The following is a 15,930-nucleotide window of genomic DNA, read 5'->3' as shown; positions in this document are numbered from 1 at the left end:
TGGGTAAAGATGGGTAAGGAGAGAGAGGGAAGGAGGCTAGATAGAGGCTCAGTGCTGAGATAAGGACAGTGTTCTAAAGCCTCCTGGGGGTGAGGCTGGGGTGCACAAACACCCACGACTAATCTAGACAGAAACTGAATAATCAAGGGGACGACCAGTGTGAAGTCATGTGGTCACCTCTCCCTCTAGAAATAAACATTGCCCTCAGTAAGTCTCCTCCCGCCCCAGAAGAGCATTAGGAAGGTCTGGAGAGGGGGATTATTGGCAGAAATGGGAAAAGCAGGTTGAAGGGATTAGCCTGGAGCAGAGAGCCCAAGAAACCCAAGCCAGTAGATGGAAGGCAGACTTTTCCTGGAAGTCTCCAAGCCCACGTCAAGTTCTGGGACCACCAAGTACAAGTCAAAGAGTGCTCATTAAACCCCTTTGGGCCCCCACGGGAGTGGAGGAAGACTGGACAGAGAGGGAGAAGGGGCCATTGAAGGTACAGTATTTACTATGGGATTTAACTCCTCAAAGGCCTCCCAGTAGCTTCAGATCTGCTCAAGAATCCTTCATGTCCTGCTGGTTTGCAGCGAGTGGCTCACAGCTTCAAGGCCTCCTCTGCCAGATGGAGAACTATTTCAAACATCCTGCCTCTATTTTGTACTCTAGCAATGCAGACCGGAAACCTGACCCCATTTTCAGGTTCTAAAGAGAAATTCTAAGTACCTGAAAGACTGAGGAACATGGTGGCTTTTATTTAAGATGTGGAGAGACAGAGCACATACCTGGACTTGGGCATGCAGCAGCACCGAATTGCACCAAGAGTTCCCTTTATTTTCTCTCGCATCTCTGTTCCTCCTTTTTTCTCTGCTGGATTAGCCATGGGGACTCCAAGTTCTTCATTGTGTGGTCCTGGTACCAAGATTCTCCTGGGAATTATAAAGCTATTCACCTGCTACATCGAGCACTTCTTATTTTTTCCCCAGCAACGTAAGTCATCCTTAAGAAGGGTCAGGGTGCTAGCTCTTAAATATATTTTAGTCATCCCTTTGTACATTAAATTCTCTTTCTTGGAGACTGCTCCTGACATGGTGTTCACCGTGCTCTCAGCTGGCCTCCTGAAGTTCTGCCCTGCCTTCCCCACCAGGTACAGTTCAGGAGCTGCCTACCTCAGGGTGATAGGTTATCTTCTAGTTGCTTTATTCCTTTCCCTTTTACATTTAGAGAGTATAATTGGAATACATAAACTTCTCTATGACCACAGCTTTATTTGCAACCCACAGGTTTTGTTATGGCATGTTTTCATTATCATTCAATTAATAAAATTCTAATTCCCATTGCAACTTTATCTTTGACCTACATAATGATCAGACGTATGTCTTTAATATCCAACTATTTGCTAAAATATTGGTTATATAGTTTTAAATTTCTTGCTTATTCAGAGTCTTGTTTTATAACCAGAATATAGTCAATTTTATAAATGTGCCATGTGCACCTAAAAATTTCTGCGGGATATATATATTCCATCATGGTTGGTGCAGTGTTTTATATAAATTTAGGCCAAAGTTTTAATGATGGTATTCAGATCTTGTATAATCTGCTGATTTATTGTTGTGGTTCTATGTTACTGATCTAGGTAATTCAGATTTTTCTATTTCTACTTAGATTTTTGGAATTTCCCTTCATATATTGCATTGAAGTTTAGATTTATAATATATTGCTTGTAAAGTAACAGTGGGTTTTATTATCCTGCATTATCGCCAGTGATACTTTTTGCTTTCAAATCTATGTTAACATTAAAAAATCTTCTTCAATTTTACTTATTGTTGTTATGACATAATTGTTGAATCCTTTCATTTTCAATCTGACTCTTGTCTCTTGTAGGTGGCATAGAATTAGGTTTTTTGTTTGTTTCAATAATTCTTGTCATTTGAGTATTTACAGTTAATGTATTTTCTTACAGATCGTTTACTCCTTGTTTACTATTTGTCCCACCTTGTTATGTTCCTTTTGCTCTTCTTTCTTCCTTTGAGATTTCTTCAAATTCCGTTTTGCCTTGTATTAGCTTGTTATTTTTATATAAGTAGCAGTTACACATGTACCATGACTTATTAGCTGTTTTACTGCTTCTCAGGCAATGCTGAAATCTTACATTTCTTTTACTATATTTTCCTCTTCCATTTGTTTTAATGCATTCTAATTTTTGATATATTTTATTATTACCCTTTTGTGTTGTTAGATTTTATTTAGGTTTATCCACTTATTTATCCTTTCTGTTATACATAATTCTTTATAAAGTCCTTATTTTCATCTGTGATAATCTTCCTTCTGCCTGCAGGTCTCCCTTTATAATTTAATTCAGTCAGTTCTGATGAGAAAATATTTTCTAAATTTTGTTTGTCTGCAAATTTCCTTATTGCATCTCTCCTTCCAAACAACAATTTCTCTGCCTCTAGAATTCCCAATGGGCAGCTCTTTTCTTTAGCACTTAAAAATGTTATTCCATTATTTTCTAGTATCCATTCAGTTTCGCTGAGAAGTAAACTGTAATCTTAATCCTATTGTTCCTTTGAAAGTAATCTCTCTCTTTTTCGTTGGGCTGCTTTTAAGATGTCATGTTTTTCTTTGCTGTTCATGAATTGTACTGTGGTGATCTTAGGTGTGGTTTTCTTTGTATTTGTTCTTGTTGCTTTTTTTTTAGTGCTTGTTGAATTTAAGGCTCCATATATTCCTTTTAGTTTTAGAGAACTCTCAGCTGTTAATATTTCTGAAATATTGTTTTCATCCCAATCTCTCTCTCCTTTTTTCTTTGGACTCCAGTTTACACATATGATAAAAATGTTTACTGTGGCCCATATGTCTCAAATGCGCTTATGTGTACTTTTTATTCTTTTCGTTTCCCGTGCTTTAGTCTTTATATTGTTACTACTCTATCTTCCAGTTCACTTACCTCTCTTTACCTGTGTCCAATCCACTACCGAGTTTTAAATTTCGTATAATTTTTAACTCTATCAGTTCAACTTCAATCAGTTTCTAGTTTCTAGTTGTCAAGTTAAATTCTTCACCTTGTCATCTATTTTCTTGACCTTGATAATATTTACCAAAATATGTATGAAATTTAATGTTTAGGTCATCTATGATTCTGATTCTGTTTTGTTTTTTATTCTAATTCTCCTTTTCTTGGTAGTCTTGGTGGTTCTTCAGTGAATACCAGACTTGGGATATGACAAGTTGTAGAGAATCTGAATGACATTACAGTTGCCCTTTGGACAACCTGGGTTTGAACTGCACAGATCCACTTATACATGGATTTTTTTTTCAATAAGTAATACAGTACTACATGAGCTGTGGTTGGTTGAATCCTCAGATTCAGAACCACAGATAAGAAGGGCCGACCATAAAGTTGTATGTGGATATTTGACTGCACAGGGAATCAGCGGCTCTAAATACTACATTGTTCCAGGGTCAACTGTATTTTCTTGAGGAGAGAATTTCCTATTCTTAGGTAGGGGAAGATCACCTCAGTCACCTGGACCAACTTCATACTCATTTTCCTTCTTTATAAGGTTCAATGTAGATGTTGCATCAACCTTCCTAACACACAGACACACACACACACACACACACACACACACACACACACACACACACACACACACATGTAGAGACTTCCAGTGTCCTAATTCGTATCATTAGTTTTCCATTGGGCCACAAATCTTTCATAGGTTCTGAACCCCAATTTTGTCTCTTCAGCATTATGAGCCAACTAAGTCTTTGCTTTGACTTCAGTTAGCTTTTGTTTGACTTCTTAGCATCTTGTCTTGTCTACCTTTTATACATGGAAAATACTGCAAGGGAACACTGTTGCTGAATGCAGCTCCGTTCTCTGAATCTTTACTCTCTCTGTGATTTTGGTCCTTAAAATTCTAGCTGCCTTGTTATTTCTCAATTCCAACTCTGGTTTCCTTAGTCCTATGACATTGTCCTACGTTCTACTGGCTTTTCTACCTCTTAGGAGCCACGTTTGCTTTCTCAGACTTTTGCTCTTCATCAGTAGTTTCTAAATGACTGGGCTAGAAACGCATGTGCAGAATATTGTTCTCACTTCAGTGAGTTTCTTTCTCTATTTTACTTTTCTAGGTCATGGCTACCTCAGTAGCTTTCTAACGCTCACAGTCAAATGTTGCTTATGATTTATCTGGCCTTTCTAGTGTGTTTTCCTAAGGTAAACTGATATAGTTGGAAACAGAAGTTCGTACCCACCATTTAAAAAATTCTGTTTTGTCTTTCTATGAATTCTCTTTGTCCCATCTTCTGTCACTTTTTCCTACCCAAAATTCCCATTCTCACAGATTATTTTAAGATTAAAAATTATTAAGCTAATACGTTAATTTTGAAAGGAATTAATTTTGCTTTGAACAAGAACACAGATTGGTGAATGGAATATGGAAGATTCCTTAAGACCTTTTTCATCTCTAAGAGTAGTATCCAACCATCGGTACCATCATAAGTTTGTCAACTATGGAAGAAAGCAGTCTTTATAAAATCAGCATTTTTTTTCTTTTTTTATTTTTTTGGGTGTCACCAGGACTTGCCTTAGACCACAACTCCTGGCAACACCAAATATAAATGAACCCTGTTACCCATGGGCGTTTACTTGGCTCTGCCACCCTAAGATTGGCCTCCTGGCTCCTTAACCCCAGGGGACTCTAAGCCCTGGGCCACATTCTTGAACCCAAGCCCTGCTCCTCTGTCAGTGGGCAGAATAGTCCTGATACCCCCTGGGACCAGGGACTGGGCACATGGCCCACATCTGCCACCACACGGGTCAGGGCGAGAGGGAAGAGGGACCTTGACATTCTCTTCTGGTTTCCCTCTGGGGCTTGGAGTCAGATCCAGGCAAAGACCCCACCCTTCCGTGTGGAGCTCCTGGCCCCTCATTTGCAGCGCCCAAAACCTGCCTCTGGGGAACCCCTCATTTTGCTCCTTTCTTTGGCTGAGGGTGCTCAGGAAGGAAGCACTGCTGAGACCCAGAATCCCAGGCCAGAAGATGCCCAACAAAGTAGGCTAGGCCAGCCCCAGGACATGATACCGCAACTCCCTCCTAAACAAGACTGAACTCATCACACAGATGGGGAAACTGAGGTCGAAGAGGGCAACGGCTTACTGGCGGAGCCTGGAGCAGAGTCTCTAATGGATACATTCCATGTTACCACCAAAACATGGGATTTCTAGAGTGCAGCTCAGCCCGTGCTGACCCCCCCTCTTAGCCTGGCCACCAAGGTCTCGCCTCCATAATCCCATCCCACGACACCCCCTTCCTGTGTCCCGCACAACAGCCGGATTAGACCCCTTGCCCTCAGGCTGTCGTTCACAGGGCTCCTTCTCCCCGAAGCTCCTTCTCCCACCTCTGCCTGCCCAAGTTCAACCAGCCTCTTTAGGGTCCGGCTCAATGCCAGCTCCTTCGTGAGCCACCCAGAGCCCTCATGCTCCTCTAACCTTCCGAGGTGCTTTGCCTCCACCCGCACACCCCGCACTCTGTTGTCCATGTGAGCTGTGGTTACGGTGTGTGAGCTTCCTGAAGCCGCAGACCACCTCCCCTCTGGGCCCCAGCACCTGGCGCAGTACCCAGCACTCAGTAGGTGCTCAGTAAAATCTCCTCCTCATCTGATGCCCTGCCATGTCCTACCAATAACTGACAATAATGGCTATTGTTTATCGAGCATATACCATAAGCCCGGCTCTGGTACTGTCTCCCATCCTCATGTGATGGACCCAGGTCACAGAGGTTGTGTGACTTTCCTGAGGTCACAGCTCTGGAACTGGAACCCCACTGGTTCTTGTGCCTAAATGAGTCTCCTTTCCTTCCCACTCACCTCTTCTAGGTCAGACCACCATCATTTCCTCACCCTGTCCTGTCACTAAAGACTTCTCATGACTCCTTGTGGCCCATTAGACAAAATCTAAACCCCTGAGCATGGCATCTAAACTCTGTGACATCTGGCTTCTTCCCTCTTTGCAGCTTCTCCTCTAGTCTCTGAGCATCACCTCAGTTTCCAGCCTACTGTACCTTGATTTACTTGTAGGCTCTGCACATGCTTTGCCCTCTGCCTAGAACACCCTTCCCCTACTTTTCCTCCTGTGAACTCCTACACAACTCTCAACATCCAAGATCAAGGGTTACCTTCCATTCTAGTCAGATGAGACAAGCAGCAAACGAACTGGACACAAAATTGAGAGCTCTACGAGGGAAGGACCTGTGTCATCATAGTATCCCCAATGCTTAACACATAATCAGTGCTCAGTCAACATTTGTTGAATGAATAAATGAATACTCTCTATATTCTTGTTGACTAAACAGAGAAATGGCAAAAGAATACAAGGCCACAGTATGCAGGGCTGGAGGTGGAAGGGAAGAGACTGAGGCCAGGAAGGCCAAGGACGTGGTGGAGTACAGTGACAAGTACTTCAGGGGCTGCTCTGCAGCAGAGCCACGCTCTTGGCAGAGGGAGTGTTTGTGAGAGACAGAGGAAGGAAAGTGATGGTGTGAGGGAGGCTCTGAAAGTGTGTGTGTGCACGCACACGTGCATGTGAGAAGGCGGTGGGGATGTATGCGGGGGAGTGTGCGTGTGTGAGTGTGCTGCATTTGTGAATCAGTCTGTGAGAGCGGTGCTGAGGAAGTATGTGAAGGAGCGCGTGTACGTGGCTTGTGGGTCTGTGGCGGAGAGCCCGTGCGTTCTATTTGTGCATGGGGGTCTGCGTGAGAAGGCGAGGGTGTGGGCCACGAAGGCTGTGCTGGAGGTTGTGCATGTCTGCGGGGCGAGGGGGTGGGGACAGTGATTGAGAAAGACAACGAGGGGACACCTGAGGGGGGTGTGAGGGAGAAACCATAAGTGTGCGGGCGTGGAGGGTGTCGTGAGCACGTGCAGGAGGAGACGGTGTGACCGTGAGTGTGCACGACACGGAGGGTAAGGTAGGATGTCAGGGCGCTGCTGAGGGTGTGGCTGCATGGCCTCGGCCACGGGCCGGGAGCCAGAGGTGGGGGCTGGCCCTGGGCCCAGGGTGGGGGGCTCTGACCAAGCAGAAGGTTCCTCAGAGTTCTCCCTGGAGCCACGGGCGCCAGATCACCACGTCCCCAGGTAGAGAGGTCGAGCAGGAGGCCCAGATGTGTGTGTGCGCCTCACATTTTGTCCACAGCAAAACCTCTGGGCATTTATTTGTCTTTGTCTGTGTCCGGGTGTGCACGCCTGTGCTTGTGTGCGTGCTGCCGGCTGTGTGTCTGTGCCTGTCTGTCTCTGTATGTATCTGGGCCTTTGTCTCAGTGTGTGTGGCGGTTGGTCTAGGCTTGCCCACAAGACTGTGTCTGGGGTTGTGTGTGTCTATGTGTATCTGTGCCTGTGGGGCACCGGGCGTCCTTGATCTGTGCATGTCTAGGTAGGGCTGCGAGCAGCCCCCTGGACCGCCTGTTTGTATCTCTGTCTGTGTGGCCTTAGTGTGAGTGGGAGAACGTTGTGCTTTGGAGACTGTGGATCTAGATCTCGGTGTATCTTTACACACTGTATCTCGGTGTGTGCTTGTGCATCTGCATGTGAGAGTCTGCCATGCGTTGTAGCATGGAAATGCTTATGTGTGTCTGTGGAAGGTGCCTTTGTGAGACCAAGGATCTCCGTGTGTCTCTGCCTGTGTGTATGTGTGTGTTGGGTGTGAGGGGTTTGGCACAGACTGGTGAGCAAGTTAATCTCAGACTCCGTGACACGTGGAATAAAATCACGCTCCCATAATGGAAGAGAACCAACTCTTCACCCTCTGCCCTGGGGGAGCCAGTGGGGGCCAGGGCCAGGCTTAGGCCCCTATGCAGGGCCCCCTGTGGCCTCAGCACCCTACCCCCGCCTCTCCTCTGGCACACCAGGCTCATTCTGCCTCCAGAGTGCCCCGGTGCCCACTGCTGGCTGGGCTAGGCTCCAGGACATGTGACGGAGCCTTAGAGGCCTGTCCTGGGCCCCCCAGCCCCACCCACTGCTGAGGAGGGCCCTGCCCCAGATGGGAGGGTGGGTGCAGGAAGGAATCTTTGGGCCCCTCCTCCTCCCGGAGGGGAGAGATGAGCTGCAGGCCCGACCTGGATCTTCCATCTCTCAGCAGCAAGATTCCCGGTGAGCAGGCTGCGAGGCTTGGCAGGGCGCCTGCCGGAGACCCGCCCTCACCCGCCAGGACGCCTGGGTCCCCAGGGCCGGGCAGCAGCGGGTTCCCTGGGGAGCTAGGAGGGCCCCAGAACTTCAGGCTACAGCTGCCCGGGACTATGGGAAAGCCAGACCCTTCCAGGCTCCCACCCCCAACCACAGACGGCTCCTCAGGCCCCCAGGCAAACCTCCACCCTTCTTCTGGCCTCTCCCCAGCCTCGGCCTTTGCTTCAGAAAACAGACCAGCCACCCAGCAACACCCACTCCCTACCTGAGCCTCAGCGCACACCCAGCCTGAGTTCAAGACCTCACCTCTGGGTTTGAGGGCTCTCAAGGCCAGGACTGTGCTGCTTATCTCAGAATGGGGCTTCTGAGGACAGGGCCATGTGTCCCGCAGCTGTGAAATCCCTCTTGGTCTTAGCACTCCTTCCTGACTGAGCAGTCAGGCACCAGGAGAGGATTTCAAACCCAAGGCTGGGGACACTGAGGCAGTGAAGCTCTCTGCCCTGCCTACCGTTATGAATCAGAGGCCAAATCCAGTAGTCTAGACACACAAGTTCTTAATTCTGTCCAGCGGCAGTGGCTGCAACTTGTTCTTCCCCATAGGGGGTGCAATTTCGGGGGGGGGGGGAGGCATCAGTTGGAGGGAGAGGGGAATGGGCAGGTGGACCCCCCTCAACCCTCAGACTTGGATGAGCAGCCGGAGAGCAGGTTTGGTAAGAGATTAAGGTCGAGGAGAAGAGAACCCAGACGCTCCAAGATTTATGACCCTAATTCTTCTCCCTTAAATTCCCCTCCAAGCCCCCCAGCCCTAGCCTGGTCCCTCCAGGGTCATGCTGTGGCCCCAGGCCAATGTCAAGGCCTTAACCCATCCATCAGCTGTTGCCAGGGAGTTTCCACCCCAATGGGTCCCAAAGGGAGGAGATCAAGTGACACTACGGGCCCAGACTGACGGGGAAGGGGCATGGCCCTAAAGAGGTGGCCAACAGCCCCCTGCCCCCTCCCAGGATGTAGGGGCTCACAACCTCCAGGGCAGAAGCTAGGCTGGTGGGTGGGGTCCAGGAGGAGGTGACCTCCCAGCTCTGGCACCACTCCCAGCCCTGCCCTTCCAACAGGCCAGGAGACCTGGGATCCCACGGGGCCCTACAGCTTACAGGGTGTGTGGCCTTGGGCCCTTGCTGCTCCTCTCCAGGCCTCAGCCTCCCCACCACACAATGCAGGAAGTGGTCTGGATACCCCAGGCATCCCCCCTTCAGCTCCGCTCCCTCAGTGCTAAGCCCTGCCCTCTCTCCAGTCCAGGGGTGTCACCTAGAATCTGGGCCAGATGGGGTGAGGCTTTGGCAGTTAACTGGAGGAGCCCCTGAAGCCACCCAAGTCAGAGCTGAAGAACGTATGGTGCTCACTCCTCCACCGCACATCCATTTTCCAGAAGAGTGAAACTGAGGCCCTGAGAGAAGGTCGGGGTCTGCGCCAAGACCTGAGTGTTACTGGTGGGATGGTTAAGAGCACGGGCTCTGGGGACAGAAAGACTTAAGATTAAAATGTCAGCTGCAACAGAAACTTGTTACGTGAAGTCCCTTGCCTTCTCAGCCTCAGATTCCTCATCCATAAAATGGGCAATAGTGCCTCCCTCCTACGACTGCTGAGTTGAAATAAGAAAACGCATGTAAAGGGCTCGGCCAGTGTAGCAAACGCTTGGACAATGGTAACTATCATGACTGTGGGTAGTATTAACACAAAGCCAAGTGGCCGGGGGGAAGGGTAGGTGGGGCCCCGACCTGGCTCATCCTCCAGACCAGGAGGGCCAGCCAAATTCCTCAAAGCCCCCCAGCTGTCTCCCCTCTTCGTTAAAGGCCTCTCATTAGTGAGCCTGGGCACCTGCCCCCCCCACACGTAATAAGCCTCATTAGTATCTTAGCCCCAAGCTCTGAGCCCAGAGTCTGTGCATGTGCACACGCGTGAGGGTGGGGGGCTGCGACAGGCCACCAGCCAGGAGACAGCATCCCCGCCAACCACACCCCCTGCCTGTCATCAGCAGGGCCCGTCACCACCCAGCTTGTCACCTGCCTGCCTCGCACCCGCACCACCTGTCACCCACCCAGCTTGTCACCCACCCAGCCCATCACCTGCACCACCTGTCACCCACCCAGCTCGTCACCCACCCAGCCCATCACCTGCACCACCTGTCACCCACCCAGCCTGTCACCGGAGCTGCCTGACAGGCCTCTGGGTGAGGGACAGGAGATGGGGAGGAGAAGACCACAGGGGTGTGGAGCTGGGGGCCCCAGAGACCCTGTAAGACCCCCACTTCAGCTCGGCATCCTGCAACATCGCCATGGCAACGTCTCAGCCGCAACCACTTTCCCAAACATCCCCCCCGCCCCCCAGGCCCTGCTCTTAGCTGAGCTGAGGCTGAGAAGAGCCTTGACTGACAGCAGAATGGGACAGGAAGGAGCTGCTCATCAGCTGGCTGGCCTTGGCCATCCCTGCCCTCTCTGGACTTGGTTACTCCATCTGCAAAATGGAGGGGCTGGAACTGGGGAGGCCCCTGTACAGCGGGTCATCCCTTCCCAGCCTGGATTTGCTGAGCCAGTGGCCAGTTAACCTATGAAGGCTGGTGGGGGCGGGGTACAAAAGGACAGGGGGTTCTGGGTTCTTCCACACTCCTTTGCTCTGGCCCAGCTCACACAGGCTGGGCCTCTGGCCCAAACTCACATAGCAAAAGAGGAGGAGCAGGCTGGAAGGCAGAGGGGCTCTGCCACAGGACTGCCAGCTGGAGATGATGCCACAGTGGGTGACCCAAGGCTGAGTGGGCCCCCACCTCCAAGCTGCATTATTTATAAAACCCAGAGCTCCTAGCCGAGCAACAGCTGCGGTGCCGCCCCTCCAGGGGGCACAGGCAGCGGTGGAAGGGTGGTGCCTCCCCGGGGGAGCCCCCTGGGGTCCCGGGCTCCCTCCACAGCTGGCTGGGGCAGGGGCTGAGGTGGGAAAGGGGCGGCTGCGCCATCCTTCCCCTCCCAGCCCCCTCTCCTCTCCTCTCCTCCAGGCAGGCAGCCATAGGATTACTTCTGCATGACTGCCCGCTCCACAAGGTTCCAGAGACCCTCCTGCCTGCAGCAATCTTTAAAATTCCTGTAGCCGGCCTCTCTCCCTTTCTCCCCACAGTGAATGCTCCAGCTTCTACCGCAGCGTGCCCGCGGCCGCCACCACCACCAGCGAGCTGGCCGGGGCCCCAGGTCCCCGGAGCCACAGGCAAAGGTAGACCCATCCTCGGGGTGTCCCTCGGAACCCTCTGAGGCCCAGGCCCTGGCCCATCCCCTCCGGCCCCTGGTGCCCGTCCAGCCCCACAGGGCAAGGCTCAAGCTGGGGTCGGGCCTGCCAGCTGCGCCAAGGAGGACCGGCACATACGTGCAAACACACCTGGTGGGTCCTGGCGTGCCTGGCCACATCCTCTGCTGCCAAAACCTGGATGTCCCCACCTCTGCTCTAACCGCCCCCTCCCTAACCTCACTAATCCTTGCTACCCCTGGGGTGGGCAGACACCTGGGCCAGGCCAGCGCCTGTGGCTCCCCAGGGCACAAGAAGCAGGCAAGAGATCGATCCACTGAATTTTTTAAGGCTCTAATGGAGCCTGCCTCCCCAGACTTGGGGCCTGGGACACAGGCGATCTCTCAGGGACCCCTCCCTCAGCATTGCAGTTGCTTCCTCTTTCAGCTCTAGGGGGTCGGGGCACCTTTCTAGGAGCCTTTCCCCCAACAAGAGAAGAGGCACGAGGGGCCCCTGGGAAAGAGATGGGATTGGGGGGCTGTGAGCAATACCCAGAGGCCCCCCCCAGTCTCCCCAGCCCTAATGCAGGCAGAAGCAGCTCAGCCTCTAAATCACTCCCCTCATGCTGCCCTCTGAGGCGGATTCTGTGCATCTGTAATTAGGGGGTGGAACAGATGGTGCAGATTCCATTTAAAATCATGCATCTAGTAAAGTAACCTTCACTGTTGGAACTGACTCCCAGGGAGACCAAGCCCCAAGCCCGGGTCTGGGGGTGGGGTGGGGTGGGAGGGGAAGCATGTCAAGCCAGCACCTTCTCCATCTTTTTTTCCTGAAGCTCCAGACCCAATGTCCCCCTCAGGTGAGCCCAAGAAGAGGGGGATTTGGCAAGCACCTGAGAAACTGCAGGCTGGGGGTAAATCCCTCTGCCCAGACCCCCGCACCCCCACCCATACACGACAGAGTCAGGGCATGGCTGGGTACTCAGAGTTCTTGGCTGACACACCAGGATGACCAGGTGCCAAGAGCCCCCAAAGAGGCCCCAAACCCCCAAAGCCCAGGCCAGGGTGCCCAGAGCACAGGGTCTTGGGTGGGGCAGCTTTGAACCAGATGTACAGCCTCACTGTCCAGGAATGAAAGGCCTGGGGCAATGAGGGGGGGTGGAGATGCCTCCCCAGGCAGAGGAGGCTCTGGGAAGTGGGGGAGGACCAGGCAGCCGAGAATGAGAGAGAGCACGGAAGAGTGGGCCAGTGTGTCTGCAAGGCTGAGGCTATCTGGGGGGAGTTTGGGGGAGGGAGGCTGGGGAGGACAAGGTGGGGTGGGGGAGCGGTGATGGAGAGCACTGAGGAGGGAGGCTGTGCTGGAACGTGTGATGGTGGGAGTGTGGCTGCAGGGTGAGGTGTGGGCGCAGGGCGGAGCTGCTCTGAGGGGTGACTGGGCTGGGGCCCTGTGTGTCTGTGTATGAGTGCGGGACTGGTGTTTGGAGAGGGGTGGGGGCTGTCCCTGGGCCCTTGGATGGCTGAGGAAAGTACTGGAGCTGCAGCTTGCTGGGGAACACACAGAGGACTGCTTGTTTGCGGAGGTGCTGGGATCTGGGGGGGGTGTGTGCGTGTGCGGGATGCACATGCACGTGCACGGCCTGGAAGGTACGAGAAGCTGAGGGGACATTACTGTTCAAAGATGCACCGTGTCAGTGTGTTTGAGGTAAATGGTGTGGCTACAGGGGTGTCCTCCTCTGCGTGGGTGTCGAGGCGGTGTGTGTACGTGTATGTCGCAGGGAGAGTTTGGAAAGGTGTAGGGGGCTGTATCGGTGTGTCTGGGGACGTGATGAGCTGCAGCGGAGGGAAACGCTGGGGCCGTCGGGAGAGTCTGTGGGTGTCTGGTTAGGTGCTGGGACTCTGAGAACCTGGGTGTGTGGAAGGTATTAGGGCTACAGTAGGGTCCTGGGTGTATCTGGGGAGGTGCTGGGATTGGAGGAAGAGTTGATCTGTTTCAGGATGTGGTAGAAGCCTTGTGTGTGTGTTGGGGTGTCTGGGGGTATATTGGGGGTCATAAACATCTGGGTTTTGGTTAAGTACTAGGGCTGTAATATGTGTTTGGGTGGGTAGGCATGTGGTGGTTGTGTGTTTGGGGGCGTGCTGGGGCTGTGTGTTTAGGGGTGCTGGAGCTGTGAGTGGGGAAGTGGTTGTGTAGTTAGGAGGTACAAGGGGCTGGAGTTGGGCCCCTGTGCCCAGACAGGTGATGGGGCTGCGGGGTGAGGGCGGGTGCCCCTCTGAGGAGGTGAAGGGCAGAGTCCTGGCCTTTGCTCGGGCCCACCTGGGGGCTGCCCGCTAGAGCCCCTCTGCCGGTGGTGCCCGCCCACCCCCAGACCCCACGTCCGGGTGTCGAGACAGGCAGTCCATCTGTCTCTTCCTGTGCCCAGGCCGAAGGAGCAGTGCCGCCTCCTCGCTCCCTGGGGGGGCGGCAGCAGATCCCAGCCCACCCATCTGCCTTCAGATGGTCGAGGCAGGAGCCTCCACAAAGCTGCCTGGGGGGCATCCCTGTGTTTGAAGAGGCACGGGCTGGGGGGTGGGGGGAACTGCACAGCAAACAGTCCTCGTGGAGGCTCCTTTGAAAACCACTGACGCCAGGAGAGACCAAGAGGGAGGACAGGGGCGGGTTTGTCTGTCCTCGTACGTCGTGTGGGTCAGCGCCCAACTGTGTGCCTTGGAGCCCCTTCGCATGTGTTCATGCCGGTGGCCTCTGTTCACGCAGCATCCTTGCCTTGGAAAACAGCCCTCCAACCCAGGCTACGAGCTCACAGCCTCACACAGCTACCCCCTCATCCATGCACCCTGCCTACACTACACTCACACGCAAACATCTCCCACACCTTCACATCTGCAGAACACTGCACCCTGGTACACATGCCCCTCAGCCCCAGAGTCCCAGTCCTTCACATGTGTACGCCCATGACACACACCCGCACACTGCAAAGCCAGGTACAGCCACATGCACCTGTCACATATGCATGCCTCCACACAGACATACCCGACAAGTAGCTGTCACACCCACACCCACACACTCCACACACCTTGGGGAGTGGATCTTCCTGTCACACCCATATCCCACCTCATATGCACTCAGTCTCTCTCATACACATTGTAACAGACACTCACCATCCCTTATACCTGTACATACGCGCACATGTTTGTACACGTGCATACACACTCTCACCAGCTCTCAGCTCTTTCACACCAGCCAGTTTCTCTGTGTCCAGGCCAGGCCCTGCAGGAAGGCTGCCACCCGCTGAAAGTGTCTCCTGCCTCCCTGCCCTGCCAGCTAGGTCAGAGTCGGGGGCATAACCCCCCACCATGGCTCCCTGGGAACCCTGATCTTCCCCTCCAGAGAGAAAGAGTCCTCTCTCTGCTCTGGGGTGTCTGCCACTGTTGTGTGAGAGTGTGACTGTGTATGTGTGTGTATCAACATGTTCTGAGAAGCCACGATGAGGCCTGTGTGTCACTGCCTGTATGGGTAAGAAAGCATAGGGACAGGTTCACCGGTTATGTTTGTGAGATTCAAGATGAGTGTGAGAGCAGAGACATGTATGCCACAAAATGTGTATTTGTGAGTGTGTGTGAGGCCAGGCCCCTGTGGACAGGCGTGAGTATGGGGGGTGCACTTACACAAGGAGACACACAGTGAGTGTGAGTGGGAAGTATTCTGGGATATTTTCTGAGACAAGGGGTATGTACATTTGTGAGTAGGGGTCAGGGCTAGGAGAGGCACCCTCCGCAACTCCCTCCCCCTACAAAGAGATCAGGGGAAAGGGGTCTCTGGGATCTGGGGGGAGTGTGTGTGTGTGTGTGTGTGTGTGTGTGTGTGTGTGTGTGTGTCTTCCTCTCTCTTTCTCCCTGACCTCTTTAGCAGCTGGAAACTGAGCCAGGGGTGGAAGGAATGGAGACTTGGCTGGCCTGGGGGTTTGGGGAGGGAAGCAGGAGAAAACACCTTCCAGATTCTCATCAAATCCTTGTTTGTGGTTTGTAGCCTTCAGTCTCTCCTCTCTCTTTCTCTCAGTCTGGGTTTCCCCCTTTCTTTGTCTCTTCCTGCCCCTCCCTCTCTCCCCTGTATCTCTCCTTCTCCCATCTCAGTCACCTTGTCTCCCCCCCTTGGATCTCCCTGTCTCCAAGTCTCTGTCTCTGCCTGTCTGTTACTCTCTCCCCAGGCCCTTCCATTTTTCTGACTCCTGTCTCTGCCAGCACCTCTGTATGTCCGTCTCTCCCAGTCCTGGTCCATCTGTCTGTCTCTCTCCGTCTGCCTGTGCGTGGGTGTCTCTGTCCATCTGCTCCGCCACCCATCTGTCTGGTTGTCTGTGCTAGTCCTTCTAAGGGTGCCCACTCGCTCACCAAGACACCCTCCCCCAGGTCAGCAAAGGCCTCTCCTGGCTCAGGGGGCGGGGAGGGGGTGCAGAGCTGCAGCTTCTGGAAGCTTCAGTAGCAGCTGGCTGAGCTGGGAGTTCGGGGCCAGC

General features: G+C 52.5%; 1 protein-coding gene across 9 annotated transcripts in view; it reads right to left on the bottom strand.

Annotated features, from left to right (window-relative positions):
• LOC307183210 (uncharacterized protein) overlaps positions 1-15,930 on the bottom strand; it is a 103,024-nt gene that overhangs the window by 7,258 nt on the left and 79,836 nt on the right. For 6 of the 9 annotated variants that reach the window (XR_013827416.1, XR_013827417.1, XR_013827418.1 and 3 more), the window contains one exon: positions 768-911. The exons of 2 other annotated variants lie outside the window; for them this stretch is intronic. Coding sequence is in view for 4 of the 7 variants with exons in the window: in XM_079915417.1 (XP_079771543.1) it covers positions 814-911 (98 nt within the window). In the remaining 3 variants the exon portion in view is untranslated. Of the gene's footprint in view, positions 1-3; positions 912-15,930 lie in introns of those variants that run through there. One more of the 9 variants, XM_079915415.1, reaches the window with a different exon arrangement.

Source organism: Stenella coeruleoalba (genome assembly GCF_951394435.1).
Source record: "Stenella coeruleoalba genome assembly, chromosome: 3".
In the NCBI taxonomy this organism is placed as follows: Eukaryota; Metazoa; Chordata; class Mammalia; order Artiodactyla; family Delphinidae; genus Stenella; species Stenella coeruleoalba.
The sequence above is the reverse complement of the archived record's forward strand: the minus strand, read 5'-3'. Positions and strand labels throughout refer to the sequence as shown.